The 17,898-nt window shown below is 36.8% G+C and overlaps 1 protein-coding gene across 1 annotated transcript in view; it reads left to right on the forward strand.

Annotated features, from left to right (window-relative positions):
• Window positions 1-17,548, forward strand: part of LOC121297390 (teneurin-3-like) — a 258,654-nt gene extending 241,106 nt beyond the window's left edge. Inside the window, exons 24-33 of the mRNA XM_041223701.1 lie at window positions 262-282; window positions 3,326-3,558; window positions 4,220-4,374; window positions 5,518-6,392; window positions 8,616-8,791; window positions 9,905-10,140; window positions 10,891-11,187; window positions 12,217-13,828; window positions 14,662-14,792; window positions 15,511-17,548. Of these exons, the coding sequence (XP_041079635.1) occupies window positions 262-282; window positions 3,326-3,558; window positions 4,220-4,374; window positions 5,518-6,392; window positions 8,616-8,791; window positions 9,905-10,140; window positions 10,891-11,187; window positions 12,217-13,828; window positions 14,662-14,792; window positions 15,511-16,266 (4,492 nt within the window). The 3' untranslated portion in view covers window positions 16,267-17,548. The remainder of the gene's footprint in view (window positions 1-261; window positions 283-3,325; window positions 3,559-4,219; window positions 4,375-5,517; window positions 6,393-8,615; window positions 8,792-9,904; window positions 10,141-10,890; window positions 11,188-12,216; window positions 13,829-14,661; window positions 14,793-15,510) is intronic.
• The last annotated feature ends 350 nt before the right edge of the window (window positions 17,549-17,898 follow it).

Here is a 17,898-nt window from a genome sequence, read left to right on the forward strand (position 1 = left end):
AATATTTAACACACCCAAATGAACCAGTGTAACTCTAATAAAAAGAACATGCAGTACCTGGTATTTGTGATAACGAACTGTATCTTTGGAAGGTCTGATCTATCTGTCATCTAAAAAAAGTATTTTAATATTCTCCTGTTTGTCCAGTAAAAGTCTTTTTAATATTTTCCTGTTTTTGTCCTTTATTTGCATGTATTTCTCTTCTCCCTTTGTATGTAACTGATACCTTTCATTTTTTCTATCTCCCTGCATTCTTCTAAGAAATAAAGATTTCAGACATAGGTAAGCTTAAAATAAAAAGTTTACATGGTAAACTCCCTAAGTGTTGTGTAACCATCAGTTTGTCATCATCTGAATTTTTTTAAATGCAGTTGGGGAGTCATAAAAATGCATGCTGTATTATCCCCAGAAGTGCAAGTCAGAATAGGTTGTTTAATTTGGAATGTGATAAAACCACCCACTATTGACTAATATACTGTAGAGCCTCATAAACATTAGCAACAGTCAACTCACACCCCTCTAATGAAGCTGTTTTGATGGATGTACAGCACTGCATCTTTTATCAGCAGTTTCTTTTGTGTCTGTTTTTACAGAGTAAATCGTTATCTCAACAGCTGGGCTAAGCTTGTTTTTTTTAGACAATACAAATGGAGTGGAACTTTGCAGTGGCATTCTAGTATTTTAGCGATTTCATCTATGTTTGCTTTTGCCTAAAGCAGCTCTTCATTCTACTCATTAATATGAAACATGCAAATAATGTATTTGCAAGTTCACAGATTTATATAGTAATTTAGGATATTCTGCTTCAATGGATCTTTAAAATACCCTAGTAAAATATTATTCTTGGTGAATAACTACAAAAGCACTGAAGGTGTTTTTTATAGACATGCATTTCCAATCAAAATGTGTCACAAAGCCCTTTCTTGCTATTTGTGAAGTGGCTTTATATTATTTTAAGCAGGTTCCACAGATGCAAATAAACGTGGCCTAATGAATATGACGATAGTAGTTGACTGTCATTAAAGTGTGCATATCCTTACATTATCTTATATACAGGACTTCCATGAGTTTTTTTTTTTCTGGTTTTAATTCCAACTGAGCTCTCAGTTACTTAACTAGACCCTTAAGTGAACTAATAATTTGCTTAGACCTTTTTAATTGTTCTCAGCTAAAGAGTTGAATTAAGGGTTTAGTTAAGTAATTGAGAGCTCAGTTTGAATGAAAACTAGAAGACACATGTGAAGCCCTGTTATATAGGCTTACAAGCAACGGGATGCAATAATGATGGAAATGATCTGACCAATGATTAATGCCTTATCATACAGTAGTGATTTTCAGTCACTCCCTGTTATATTCAATTTGACAAAGGCCCTTTTTCTGTAGACTAGTATGAATATCAGTATTGGAGAAGTTAATGTCATGATATCTGTTTTTTTTAATTTTTAATTTTTAATATTTAGGCCCAGATTTATAAAGGGGAAAAACGGACCGCAAAAAGACACGTAATGTGTGTGTTCAATACGGCCGCACTCAGCGTCAAAATAACGACCTATTTTATAAGACTAATTAGGTAAAGCAGGCAATTCCACAATCAAACAATTTAAATACCCCTCACTGCAATTAGCGGAGGAGAATTACACACCTCTCACAATAAATAGTGGATTTGGGTTAACCCTGCGTGTGTATTTACCAATATGGAATTGGAGATTTTGGTACAAGCAGTACTTATAACACATGAAGATGTGTTACAAGCTCGAAATACATCACCAAGACAAAGGAATAAAATATGGAATGTGTGGTGGCTTCTAAAAAACAAATATACCACTTCAGAGTTTGTAGTCTAGGTTGCTTATACATTACGACGCATCATCTAGTTATTGTGCGTCGCATATTAGTTCAACTTCTTATTTTGTATAAGAAGTAATAAAATTCCAGGCGTATACACTTTTCAAACTTCAGAAACAATACGTTTTATTTACTTACATCCATGGCAGTCAAACAGGTGGAAAATCCTTTCATTGTACAGCAATATGTTCAACAACAATAACTCCATACAGCTTCATATGAACAGTCTTCAGTTTAACTACAACTTATGTCTTCTTAAATTCTTATGCAGTTAAACTCTCCTATTTCTTAGGTATGTAAGAGGTAGGTTCTGACTCTATAATTTTAAAGCATATCTGTATGGTTTATAATATAACTACGTTATTCAGATGTGCCTACAGCCAGCTGTAGTGTATTTTCTCTAGCTACAAACTAACTGCGTCATCTGTCCTTTTTTTTTTTTTTTACCTTTTTCTTTCAAACTCGAATTTATCAATGCAGCTGAACCAATATTGTTAAATACCAGAATGCCATATTACAAAACATAAATTCTGTAGGCATTACTAAACAGGAGAGGGTGAGCCCTCATTGTAATACATGTATATGAGACTTTTTCTTCAGTGCGTCTCGGAATATCGTTCCATCTTTTCTTAATCTCCTCCACCATTCTTATAATAATGCCTACACTCTAGAAGTAAAGGCTCTCATTAGAAACTTGCTTTGCCACCCTGGGGAGACCTTTTTAGTTGCTTGTAAGAACCTTTTTTACATGGATTCTATATTCTGTATTTGCAGACTTTCTTTTTTGTCATGTAAGCTATGAAACTTGTATTGAAAATTGGAGTTTGCAGAACATTACAATATTTTAAACCGCAATTAACAAACTGACTTGATCAGAAAGGTTAAAAAATTAGCTGTTTGCAAAATGTTATTAAATGTTTCTTTGTCGTTGAAAACGGTGTCGCCTTCTTGCTGCAGACAAGTCTGCCACATCACCTTGCCTTTTATGTAGCCTACTGTCTGACTGCAGCAAATTAACACCTGCTTTTCAGAGTTCTTAAAATAATCGCACAAATACGAGGCCCGCAATTACCGGCAGCTTTAATAAATTAGACGGAATATTTAATAGACCTCCTTTGGAAAATCCCCTCCCAATTTTAGCGGTTTCGTTCAGAAACGCCCCAGAATTACATATGCATATACAGAATTACATATGCATCAAGGGCTAAAGCGCAGAGACATTGCCCCGCAAATCACATGTAAGTGCACGTTTATGCCATTTCGTGTGTTTTATAAATCCCATCCAAAAATTCAGAACCCTCAGTGCCCGTTTTACAGTCGTAAAACAGGTGCATTCCTTTTATAAATCTGGGCCTTATAGCTTTATTCAATTTGCCTTTGTTATACAATGTGAAACATTTCTTTGCATATGTGTAAGTAATCTGAAATGTTTGGTGAAAGACTCTTTAATGGTATTCACATTAGCTTTTATATTCTGCAGTACCAATCCAACTCACAGATACTACCTGGCAACTGACCCTGTCACCGGACAGCTTTATGTCTCTGACACGAATTCACGCAGGATTTACCGTACAAAGATGCTGACTGGCGCTAAAGACTTGCTGCAGAATTCTGAAGTGGTGGCAGGGACTGGGGAGCAGTGCCTGCCATTTGATGAAGCGAGATGTGGAGATGGAGGCAAAGCTATAGAGGGCTTACTTATGGGACCTAAAGGTACAGGCATCAACTCAGCTATGAACTGTCTAAACTGACTCTCTAGGATTATTCATGTACTGTATTTTTGTTATTATGTTTGTTTCATACATAAGGTGTTACTGGGTTTATTCATTTAAGTATTTATCTTTTTACTTTGAAAAACTGCAAATAGGTCCTTAGCCATTCATTACATCATCACTGGTTCTGGCTAAATGTAAAAAGGGTGAAAGTGGCAGTTTCCCTTGTCAAGCAGAAAGCAGACAGTTTTACTTTTTAAACCCACTGTATCTCATTGGCATTTTAGTTCACTGAGCTGCCCTGTTGGCATAGCAATAAATATTGGTTCTTTCATTTCTGGCCTCTAAAGTTGATTTTAAAATGCCTTTTAACTATAGTAAACTAATTGTAGATTAAATTCAGCAAAGCATTTTAAGTTCTTAGAATATTTAAAAAAACAACACTGCATTGTTTTTCTGAGGCAAACATAATCAGTTTGGTTACAACAATCTCACATTGAGTTCACTTATGAATAAATTGAAGAGGAGGCTAGAAAGCACAATATGAATTATTAAACTTGTGCTTTTTCAGTGACCTGAATAATTTTAAGCCAATTCCAACACATGTAGCAGTTATGTTTTCCTTAGTAAGCTGTAGTCTTTTTTTTTTTTTCCGTATTCAGGAATTGCAGTCGACAAGAATGGTTTCATATTCTTTGTGGATGGGACAATGATTCGAAAAGTCGATCAGAACGGTATCATCTCAACACTCTTAGGATCAAACGACCTTACTTCAGCCCGACCATTGACATGTGACACCAGCATGCATATTAGTCAGGTGATAATTTAAACTCTTTTAATCTACTGTATATGCCACTCGGTCCACATTTTCTTGGGAATACTTACATCAAAAGATGTCACCTGTATGGCTGAAGCACCACCTTGTGGAATGTCACTGCTCATCTGGAGCTGGCTTTTAACCCTGACCTTAACTTAATTAAAACATTAGGTATATTATTATTATAAACTTTAAGATCATGTCTAAAAATATATATCCCTGGATAAGTAATCTTGTCTTGCAAACTGTACACAAAAATATACTGTATGTCATTTCTATAAGTTACTACACCCACAATCAGCTGGTACCTCATTAATGTATCCAGATACCCTTCCATAGCTAAGTTGACTGACTGTGAACATCTGGTTAATGCCATCCAATTGCCCTCTGTACTGCATCCTGCAGGCTGTTGCAGTCTGTTTCTGTAAACCTAGGCCTACAGACTTGGTTTCCCCAACCTTGTGTAGTTCCTCAGCACTGTCACTGCTGTCAAAGCCACATCCCCAGTGAGGAGTTCAAATTATTCATTAGTCCTTACTCTTGGGTGAGGGAAACCACTTGTCTTTTGCAGGGTGTATTTAGATCCAGTGGAGCAAAAACAAACTAAGACAGCACTTGTCACCAATTTAATTATCACTGAAAAACTTGGAGCCCTTGGGGCATATGGCTCAAGCTCACTGAGCTGTCACGCCTAGTGCATGAATGAAGAAAGGTATCTTCCCTATAGTGTATATTATTGTCTATCTGAACTGTAGTGCAGCTGCCACTAGAGGAAAATTATTCTTTACAATCAAAGTTCTATGTTTTAAAAAAAGGACCTACTGATTTTTTTTTAATGTTAATGCAAGGAACTACCTTTCTAAAGAAGTTAGGTACTGGTGCAAAATTTGATCTAAAACTGCCCATACTGCTCCATATAATCTGTGCTAGACAGAAGGCTATTTATAACAAGGACCAGCTACCATAAGACAAAGAGGAAACATCAAACCATAAAATAATTTAAAGACATGCAAATTAAATCAGACCAGGCAATACAGATGCCCAAACCTATTAAACCTTGTAAGTAAAATATCCCTTTACATCACTGTCGAACCACTGCCCAGAAGCACACTACAAATCGGCTTCTTCATTATCTTATTTCAGGTGCGCCTGGAGTGGCCAACAGACCTAGCTATTAACCCCATGGATAACTCCATTTACGTCCTGGACAACAACGTTGTGCTGCAGATAACTGCAAATCGGCAAGTGCGCATCGCAGCAGGGCGGCCCATGCACTGCCAGGTTCCAGGAATCGAGTACGCAATGGGCAAGCGGGCCGTCCAGACCACACTGGAGTCAGCAAGTGCCATAGCAGTGTCATACAGCGGTGTAGTCTACATTGCAGAGACGGATGAAAAGAAAATTAACCGCATTAGGCAGGTGACAACCAATGGTGAAATATCTCTGCTTGCAGGCATCCCTTCTGATTGCGACTGCAAGAATGATGTCAACTGTGACTGTTACCAGACCGGGGATGGTTATGCCAAAGATGCAAAGCTCAATGCTCCTTCCTCTTTGGTGGTCTCTCCTGACGGCACATTGTACATAGCTGATCTGGGTAACATTCGGATTCGTGCAGTGTATAAGAACAAGCCTCTGCTTAACTCGATGAACCACTACGAAGTTGCTTCTCCTGCAGACCAAGAACTGTATATCTTTGACGTCAATGGTACACATCAGTATACCCTGAGCTTAGTCACTGGGGACTACATGTATAACTTTAGCTACAGTAATGAGAATGACATCACTGCAGTGACAGACAGCAATGGAAATACACTCCGCATTCGGAGGGATCCCAACCGCATGCCAGTGAGGATAGTTTCTCCTGACAATCAAGTGATATGGCTCACCATTGGAACCAATGGAGGCTTGAAAACTCTCACTGCCCAGGGTCAAGAGCTGGTTTTATTCACGTACCATGGCAGCAGTGGTCTTCTAGCAACTAAAAGCATTGAGATTGGATGGACAACTTTCTTTGAGTGAGTATGACACATTATAAAAAGACACATTTAGTTATACAGTACCAAAAACCTACAACAACATAGTTTTACCATGTTGTTCGTAGATCTAAATGATTATATATATATATATATATAACTATATATATATATATATATATATATATATATATATATATATATATATAAATATAAATAATTGACAGAATAGGTTCTACAAATATTTGCACTAGTACATGTAAAGTTTGTAAATACATGGAAAAACATAATTAAACATAAGAACACCAAATATCCACTAAAAACTAACTACTGTAAAAATAGCAATGTTGTTTATGGAATAGCCTGTGAAAAATGTGATGAAATAAAATATGTTGGAGAGACTGGAACAACTTTATATAAAAGAATTCAGAACCACCTTTCATTAATTAGAAATAAAAAAAATGAATGAACCAATAGTACAGCACTTCACCAGTCAAGGACATGACATAAATGATGTAAAGTTTGTAGTATTAGAACAGCTAAAATTAGACAATGCGACATATAGAAGAATAAAAGAAAGTAAATGGATAAATAGACTGAACACAATTATGCCAGCGGGACTCAACAGAAAATAATGAACTAATTAATTCCAATAAATATATCAAAGTTAAAAATAATTAAATAAACAAAATTAATTCAAAAGTTGTGCATGCTGATGCACTGGGGAGACCATATCAAGGCTGATCCTCAGAGCCAGCATTGCATGATAATATAAATATTTATAAATAATAAAGTTTATATAAAATAATGTTAATTAGAATTAATATAGATTTAAAGATATAAGTAAAAGATGTGACATATAGAACACCATTACATCATGTAAGAATAAATCATGGATTTGAATATAAACAATAACAAGTAGTTGTCATGCCGTCAAACACCTATAAATACCTCCAATGTTTTGATTCAAACACAGGCTCCCTTGAGAAAGATATGTACAACATATCGAAACATTGGGCAGCTGGCTCTTTGAGCTAATATATATATATATATATATATATATATATATATATATATATATATATATATATATATATATATATATATATATATATATATATATATATATATATATATATATATATATATATATATATATATATATATATATATATATATATATATTCTGTATGAGGCATTTCTTTATACATGTTGATTACTAAACTCCAAGAACACATTTTAGAGTTACTTTGTAGCCTCATTAGCTATTATTCACTGCCCTTGGCATAGTGGTTTCCTATGAAGTGAACTCGTCTGACAGATGGCTTCTGTCACAAAGCAAAGACCCTTATTCATAAGCACCACACATAGCTGTTGTGTAGGCTGATAGGGAATGGGAAAGGAGTAGAAACTGAGAGATAAATAAGAGTGTGATGTTGCTGGCAGCCATAGAAAACAAGCAGACCAGACTATCAGAAATCACCCAAGATATCAGTGAGACACAATGGCTACCAGTAGCTATCCTAGTGAGCACTGTGTGTGTGTGTGAGTCTGTGTGTGTCTGTGTGTGTGTGTTGACGGAACACAGTAACCAATAGTAAAGCTGAAACTGGGTGCTGTCCTTAAAGAAAGGCAGGGGAAGCAGCTCACAAATTAAAAAAACCAAGTAAAAACTTCTCTGTGGTTGTTTTGTTGTTGGGTATACTGTGTCGTGAGTTGTTTACATTACACAATGCTTAAATGTAAACTGGTGCTGCACGGCAATTAGGAAGATTGAAGAGGAGATATATATTGGAAAAGCACAGGTGAGAGAAAGTTCAGGGTTATATCTTTAAGTAACAGAAGAGAAATATATTAGAGAGATAAGTTAAATTATAAGCTGTAATTAAGATGAGAAAATTGCTATATTACTTTTCAAATGGAAGCTTATAAGCTTCTGAAATAAGGCTTTGTGCATGACTTTGTAAATACAAGCTCCAGATTGACCATGTTTTAGTTACATGTTAGATTACACTTCTGTTTTACAACATTATTAAAGATGAAAATGGTGGTTATCAAAATATATAGAATTGAGATAAAGGGGGATTTCACTTTCCCTTTCACTGATTCATTATGTATGGGTTAATGTCTGTAACATGCCTGTATTGTATTTTAGTCCCCCTGGAACTGTCCTTAAAAAACGATTTGCCTGTTAAAAAAAAAAAAAAAAGTGGATTACATGGTTTTGCATTTGAGGTCATTGGTCTAATTAATGTTGTCCTTTAGTTATGACAGTGAAGGCCGCCTGACAAATGTAACCTTTCCAACTGGGGTGGTCACCAACCTCCATGGGGACATGGAAAGGGCCATCACTGTGGACATCGAGACTTCCAGCAGGGATGAAGACGTCAGTATTACCACAAACCTGTCATCTATTGATTCCTTCTACACTTTGGTTCAAGGTAGGGCAGATTCCTGTAGATTCAGAGAGAAAGTAACAAATTACACCAGGACAATGTAAACTAACCTCTAGCAATTTGCCATTACATTAAGACACAGTATGTCATCTACAAGGCTTTTCAGTGTTGTTTCACGTTATTTTTATAAATAATTAAGTAGTCCTCATGTCCCATTGTTGGTAGTTGCAGTACATACATTTGATGTATTCTATTGTAAAGTATCCAATATCGTCTTTGTCGGTGTTGCTGGTTCTGGGAAGAAGTAACTTCGTTCTTTAAAAGATTTTAAGTCAGGCCCTAACTCTAAAGAACATTGTGAATTGTTTTGGTATCTTAAGGAAATTATATGAATGCATTACTTATCTCTTTGGGGTGTGGGGGGGGGGGGGGGGGGGGGGGGTATTATAAATCAGTATTATATGCTAATTGCTTTGCTAATATACAGCACAAGGTATAGAAAGTTTTAGAGGGCCCTAAATAAGTTACACAAAAGGCACCCGAAAGTTGAATTAACTATGAGAAGAAAATTACTGTAACTGTAAAACTGAGCCTTTTATAACTGCCCCATTGTTAACTCATACTATGCTCAGAAGCACTCGGAGAAAAAAAAGTAAAATAGCCTAATGACATGTTATGTTGCATGTTTTTTTATAAAGATTTTGCAAGATAGAGCAATTAATATGGTAACTAACTGTCATCTATAAGAAACATATAATAGCATTTACTAAACATCTGTTATAAAGAGAAAAGTCTGCATTAGTCCCCTCTAGGCTAGAGACTAACTGCTTTAAATCTTACCAACGGATTACTCTGACACACTCTCATACAATAACAATCCAGAATGGTGTATCTGAGTGCTGCACTACCAACGGAGTTATCCATAAAGAAACAAGATTCTGTCAGCTTTACGAACGTTGAGAACTCCATCGCACCTGTCGAAAAATGAGCAAAGGCATTAACTGCAGTGCTGTGTCTTCTAAGTATTTTCTTTTCCACTGTACACAAGTACTCAAATACCTACCATGTAATAACACATTAATAATAGCAATAATACTATTAATAATTAATAAACCTTTTTTTCCATTTACAAGTGTTGTGAATTATTGTCCTCTTCAGACCAGCTGAGAAACAGTTATCAAGTTGGCTATGATAACTCCTTGAGGGTCATTTATGCGAATGGCATGGACACCCACTATCAGACTGAGCCCCACATTCTGGCAGGTGCTGCCAACCCCACAGTGGCACGACGGAATATGACCTTGCCTGGGGAGAATGGGCAGAATCTTGTGGAGTGGCGATTTCGCAAGGAGCAGACCAGGGGCAAAGTCATTGTGTTTGGAAGGAAACTGAGGGTAAGCAAACATCAAGAATTGTTGTTTGTTTTTTTTGTTTGTTTTCAGTGCACAAAATTTTACTTGTCTCTCTTTTATAGGATATAGACAATCATCTAATTTGAGCCCAATGAGTTCTGAACACAAATAATCAGTATGGAACAGGGAATAGCCTGTAATGGTTTGTTCTCTGTACACAATTTACCCAACTTATTACTTTCCATACAGATTATAGCTTTCAAATCTGTATTCCAGTAAAGTAAAAGCATAAGTGAAATCCAATAGCATTATAGGATTTATGTGTTGATATATTAATATGTTAAAAAAAAATTAGCCTATCATCGGTGTACTATGTTTTCCATCTGTGGCAGCCGTCTGGAAACCAGGTATTCATTCCCTAAGTATAAAAAGACATATTTTTAACTGCATTGTTTATGTACAGTAAATTGGGTTGGGGTCAGAAAATGATTTGCTCTGCTTCCATTTCTAAAGCTTGTCCTCTTTAAGTGAATGGCTTCTGCTGTGGAAAACTTTGCATGGATACACTCTGAGGGGCTTCATTTAAAAGAGTTTGAACAAATGTCAGAGTGTCTTTTAGTTAAATGAAAGTCTTCAAATTGCGGTTAATCTAATAACTCCCCAAATTAACTTACTGTCAAAGAGAATCATTCACGATAATTGGTGTTTAAATAATGGCAGGTTGTTGAAAAGCAGTATGTGAGTGGTGCTGAGAGTCACTGATTGACTTCTCCTGTTTTCTGTTTACAAAAGGTGAATGGCAGGAATCTCCTCTCGGTTGACTATGATCGAACTTTACGGACAGAGAAGATCTATGATGACCACCGGAAATTTTTGCTTAAGATCATTTATGACTCTTCGGGTCACCCAACCCTTTGGGTGCCGAGCAGCAAGCTAATGTCTGTCAATGTCACCTACTCAGCCACAGGACAGATCACAAGCATCCAGAGGGGCCCCACCAGTGAAAGAGTGGAATATGACAGCCAGGGGAGGATTGTTTCCCGGGTATTTGCTGATGGGAAGATGTGGAGTTTCACATACCTTGAAAAGGTGAGAACAATGTAACTCTCACTCTAAATCAGTACAGTAGACACAATAACACAATACCACAATAACCCCACTTTGTCCTCCACGAAAATAACTCTTTATTGCTACTAGACAGGCAGGGCCAAATTGGGAGATAATAATAAAATAATTGGCGATTTAATAAATTTGTTAAAATAAATAAATAAATAAATCGTGTAATGCACTTTCTACGTCACCTTTTTCGATTTTAGTCAATAAAAATGTATAATCTTTCCTTTAATTTTTCCATCAGGGACCATAGAAAGCTGTCTTTCACACTGTTACAGTTTCTTTGTTATCAGTAACAAGTTATCAGTGATTGCTTTGAAAGCTTGAGAAGAGCTGCAAAGAATTCAGTGCCAAATTTGGTTGGAAGAGTCCACTGCTTTTTGTTTTTCATTTTAATATCTTTTGTAAATCTGAAAGACTTTCTTTAATATAAAATCCCAGTGCTGCTCATGAATCTCTTTTCATTCAATCATGGTTTTCCAACAGCAATGCAGCCTTTTGACACTGGGATTACATTGTCTGTGTTCGCTTGCATTTGTGTATTACAACCTGTAACCATTACAACCAGTTATATTTCCAGAAACAGTGTGACGCACCAAACACACTGTGACCATTAAGGGACAAGTGGTGGTTATGTAATATTTACAAGACCTGTTTGTATCCTTTGTAAATTTAAGACTTTATTTTATATTACATCTCCATGCTGCTTGCCAATATGCAAATGTGTTTAATTACCTGCTGTTTTGCTCAGTGAATTTGACATTAAATGGAGCCTACCTTATAACATAAGTATTAGCACATTATGAGAACAGAGCTGATAATTGCAAAACCCTTTAGAATTATGCATCAAAGTACATTAAACAGGGCAGCAGTAAAGACTTGTAGATCAAGGATAACTCAATTAAAAAAGGAAATCATTGCCGAAATGGAATGGTAATACCTGTTGTCATGCAGGTTGCATTTTAATACCCATGTGTATAATTATTACGTCTTCTTCTTTTCTAGTCAATGGTGCTGCTGCTCCACAGCCAACGCCAGTACATCTTTGAATATAATTTATTAGATCAGTTGTCTGCCATAACAATGCCAAGTGTTGCCCGCCACACAATGCAGACCATTCGCTCAATTGGATATTACCGAAATATTTATAATCCTCCTGAAAGTAATGCCTCTGTCACTGTGGACTACAGTGAAGATGGGCAGCTGCTGAAAGTAGCTCACCTGGGAACAGGGAGGCGGATCCTATACAAATACAGGAGGGAGACAAAGCTCTCGGAAATCTTGTATGACAGCACCCGGGTCAGCTTTACCTATGACGAGACAGCGGGAGTGCTTAAAACAGTGAACTTACAAAGTGAAGGTTTTATTTGCACCATTAGGTACAGGCAAATCGGCCCATTCATTGATAGACAGATTTTCCGGTTCAGCGAGGACGGGATGGTAAATGCTCGCTTCGATTACACCTACGACAACAGCTTTCGAGTGACCAGTATGCAGGGTGTAATTAATGAAACACCCTTGCCCATTGACCTCTACCAGTTTGACGACATCTCTGGAAAGGTTGAGCAGTTCGGCAAGTTCGGGGTAATCTACTACGACATCAACCAAATCATTTCAACCGCTGTCATGACGTACACAAAGCACTTTGACATCCACGGTCGCATTAAAGAAATACAGTACGAAATATTCAGGTCACTGATGTACTGGATAACCATTCAGTATGACAACATGGGTCGAGTCACCAAGAGAGAGATCAAAATTGGGCCATTCGCCAACACCACCAAGTATGGTTATGAATATGATGTGGATGGTCAACTTCAGACAGTCTACTTGAATGAGAAGATCATGTGGCGGTACAATTATGACCTGAATGGCAACCTACACTTGCTCAATCCTAGTAACAGCGCCCGTCTTACCCCCCTCCGTTATGATTTAAGAGACAGGATCACACGACTGGGGGATGTGCAATATCGACTGGATGAAGACGGTTTCCTTCACCAAAGAGGAGCAGAGATCTTCGAGTATAACTCCAAGGGCCTCCTAATTCGGGTCTATAGCAAAAGCAACGGCTGGACAGTCCAGTACCGCTATGATGGCCTTGGGAGGAGAGTTTCCACCAGAACTAGCCCCGGTCAGCATCTCCAGTTCTTCTATGCAGACCTCAACTACCTAACCAGGATAACTCACGTCTATAACCACTCCAGCTCTGAGATCACATCTTTCTACTATGACCTCCAGGGTCACCTCTTTGCAATGGAAATCAGCAGCGGGGAAGAATTCTACATCGCTTGTGACAATACGGGCACGCCATTGGCTGTTTTTAGCAGTAATGGTCTGATGATAAAGCAGATTCAGTACACCGCCTATGGGGAGATCTACTTTGATTCCAACCCTGACTTCCAGCTGGTAATAGGTTTTCATGGTGGTCTGTACGACCCCTTGACCAAGCTGATCCACTTCGGAGAGAGAGATTATGACATTCTAGCAGGACGCTGGACTACCCCTGATATCACCATCTGGAAGAAAGTGGGGAAGGATCCTGCTCCCTTTAACCTGTACATGTTTCGAAACAACAACCCTGTCAGCAAAGTGCAAGATGTAAAAGAATATGTCACAGGTAGGAAATTTGAGACTTTAAGATACGTGGTGTAAGTTTCAAAGCCAAGGAATAGTTTATAGTTTTCTTAAAGTACCATACTGGAAATCAGGTACTACCTTTGAAGCACTATATGTAGAAACAAACGCTATTGTGTTACATGGTTACATTTTTACTTTATCAATCGTAATCATTCAGCTCATATGTTCTGCAAGCTTAGTTTCATAGTATTAGTTTTTCTCTAAATACCTCCATGTCCAAGTTAAGTTATTGTTCTAATTTATTGAGTCACTTTTTGCATTCAGCCATGGCTTTCCCCACCAAAATACTCTTTTAACCCTACAATTTCACCCTGCTGTTAGAATAAAATACAGTTTTGTTCTGAGTATTGCAATTTATATTTGCTTGTGATAAACCAACATACAATGCCCATAAAGTGACAGTGGATGATTACATCATTATTTCAATGTCATATTTCTGTAAGAACACATGTTTTGATGCCTAATAGCTTAATTAAATTGTGTCATGAAGTGTAACGCATGTTTTGACAGTGGGAATTCAGTCCCCTTGTATTGCTTGTTCATTTATCTTTCTTGCAATTAGTAGTCCAATAACATTAAGCATTAGCATACCACTAAGTGCATTGCAATCCTGTGCAATTACCCAGATGCTTATCATTTATTTTTATGACCCTGTGTTTCTAGGGTGTACATGGTTTGCTATGAATTCTCTTTTATTGTTCTTTCTTAGTTAGAATAGCATTTTGAGTAGCTGACACCCACAGCTGTTACCCAGCATGTGTTAATCAAAATGCTGAATTACTTATAATTTTTCCCATCTTCTGTTCATTATAGATGTCAACAGCTGGCTGGTGACATTTGGTTTCCATCTGCACAATGCCATTCCTGGATTCCCTATCCCTAAATTTGATTTGACAGAACCTTCCTATGAGCTGCAGAAGAGTCAGCTGTGGGATGACTTACCGGTAAGCAATCACGAAGGACTTCAGTTGTTTTCATACAGTGCTTTTTATCTGTTAAAGATAAGAGTTGAACCTGAACAAAAGCAAGGAATTCTAGAGAAGGAACTTTTGATGTGGAACTGTGCTACTGAGTAGACAAATCCCCAAAGTTATGCACATTTAGTAATGAGGCTCACATCACTGTTTGCCCACAAGGATTCTTCAAGTCATTATGAGATGAGGACTTCAGTGTTAATGTTTTTGAATTTCTGTGCATCTCCAGCATAAAATGTGGTTTCAGTATCAAGAAAAAAGCAATGACTGCCAAAAAAACAAACATTGATGTTGCAGGAATTGCTTCACATAAGAATAACATTAGAAATGTTTAAGAATATATTAGAGGTGAATCATCATAAGATCCATGAGGGCTGCAGTATTGCCAGTGAGCGAATTTGTGTGTATAGCTAAAGTTGTATGGAAACATTAGCATCAGCATTTATAAGTAAAAAAATATAACATGCTTTACTCTTTTATAATTAAAATTTAAAATTGAACAATAGGTATCACACATGATAACAGGTTTTAGACAATGTATTAATAAACATAGAAATACATACCACATACATTTAATATTATTCATACATTTCTGATATTAAAATACATCTACTACTAAATGAAACTGTGTTCTACCATTTAATAACATATTTGCAAACAACTTCTGTTTTTTTTTTTTTTTTCACAGTCCATTTCTGGAGTCCAGCAAGAAGTAGTAAGACAAGCAAGGGCCTTCCTCTCTTTTGGAAAGATGCCAGAGATTCAGATCAGCAGGCGCAAATCCAGCGGAGAGAAGTCATGGCTTTGGTTTGCGACAGTCAAATCTCTCATAGGGAAAGGGGTTATGTTGGCTGTCAATCAGGGGAGAGTTGTGACCAACGTGCTCAACATTGCCAATGAGGACTGCATCAAAGTTGCAGCCGTCCTGAACAACGCCTTTTATCTTGAGAATTTGCACTTCACCATCGAGGGAAAAGACACTCACTATTTTATCAAAACCAGCTCATCAGAAATTGACCTTGGCACTCTCAGGTTGACAAGTGGACGCAAAGCTCTGGAGAATGGCATTAATGTCACAGTCTCTCAGTCCACCACAGTGGTGAATGGTAGAACTCGCAGGTTTGCGGATGTGGAAATGCAATACGGGGCCTTAGTACTACACGTGCGCTACGGAATGACCCTGGATGAGGAGGAAGCCCGCATATTAGAGCAGTCCAGACAACGAGCCCTCTCAAGTGCATGGGCAAGGGAGCAGCAAAGAGTGCGCGATGGTGAGGAAGGTGCCAGACTGTGGACAGAAGGGGAGAAACGACAGTTGCTAAGTGCTGGAAAAGTACAAGGTTATGATGGGTACTATGTACTCTCTGTAGAGCAATACCCAGAGTTAGCAGACAGTGCTAACAACATACAATTTCTAAGACAAAGTGAAATAGGAAAGAGGTAACAAACTGCTCATTATCAGTTGCCAAAGAGTCTATGGCTGTTCCCCCACTAGGGAGACAGAGCTGTGTTGCTGCACATAGCTACAACAGAGTAAACGTAGGAACAGAACTATTACTTATGCCTTAACAAGGCCGTGACACAGATTTCTGTTGCACAACCTTGTTGGACTCTGCAAGAAAAGGAGCCAAGGAGAAGAGTGGTAGTTAATAAAAGCAAGAACTTTTTTTTAAATAAAATTACCTTAAAAGGTGATCTGCTTTAAAAACAATTTGTTTACATATGCATATCACTGCACTCAGCTGGACTAATATGTGTAAAGGCCTATTGGTTTTCTTACTAGGCAATGTCTATAACCAGATCTTTGTTTTCATTTTAAATGGTTGACCTTTGCTTTAAAAAAAAAAGTAGTCTCGCTCTTAATAGGAACTGATGTATCTCAGTTAGACGCAAAAACTGGGAAAATACTGCTGTTAATAAATCAAATTGCTTCTACTGTGCTGCTTTATAAAAGGACATTGCTGCCAGTGAAATGCTACAGATATCAAATATCGATATCATGATTTGCCTTTAAGAGAAAACTAAGAAAATAACTGATAAACAAAATCATGTCTTACAAAGCAAAAAGGAAAACCCAGACTTTTGTAAATGATGTGAGACAAGTTGTTTATGGATTTTTTTTTATATGAATTCCAATTAAGTATTCATCAATTATTAGTCTCGGAGGAGTTAATTTATGTAAAGTGTTTATACATAAAAATAAAATCTGAAAAATAATGGGGATTTTATTTGTCACATTTGTGGTTGTTTACACCTTGCACACTATTGGATTTATAGTCTGTTATTGATTTATTTTAATTGGATTTATGGTCCGTTCATACAAACCAAATCAAAATCAACAATTAAAAACAATAGTTTGTAGTATTTAGTTTATAGTTTTGCCTGCCTCACAACTCATGCTATAAAGTGTACTAACCAAGGTTTAAATTCCAACTGTTAACACCATTATAAACTTGTGACATTGGGAATGATTTGCAAAGACTGTAGAATACTGATGAAGCTGTGTCTGATCATAAGAAAGCATCATTTGCTAAAATAAACGGGATGGCCACAATTCCCATATACCAGAAGTGCCCAACCAGTGGGCTATGAGCAAATCACAGGCCCATGAAATATTCCCAAGCTAATGCAGCTTTCTACACAAAATTGTCTCCCCTGATGAAGGCACAGCCTCATGATGTGGAGGGAGTCGTGCAGTCAGAGGAAGTTTAGGCTTGATCGTGGTATACATTGGTTTGATGTACGTATATATATATATATATATATATATATATATATATATATATATATATATATATATATATATATATAGATAGATAGATAGATAGATAGATAGATAGATATAGATATATTGCTGTGCAAAAGTCTTAGACATTTTTACAAAATCTACTCATTGCATTTTTAACGTCTCAATCGCGCACTGTTTATCTGACCGTGCTGTGCCTTACATGACATTATATATTAACTATATATATATATATTTATATATATATATCTATATATATATATATATACAAAATTTGTTTATATATATATATATAATATAAATATAAAATAAAAAAGTTATATATATATA

Source organism: Polyodon spathula, chromosome 2, assembly GCF_017654505.1.
Source record: "Polyodon spathula isolate WHYD16114869_AA chromosome 2, ASM1765450v1, whole genome shotgun sequence".
In the NCBI taxonomy this organism is placed as follows: Eukaryota; Metazoa; Chordata; class Actinopteri; order Acipenseriformes; family Polyodontidae; genus Polyodon; species Polyodon spathula.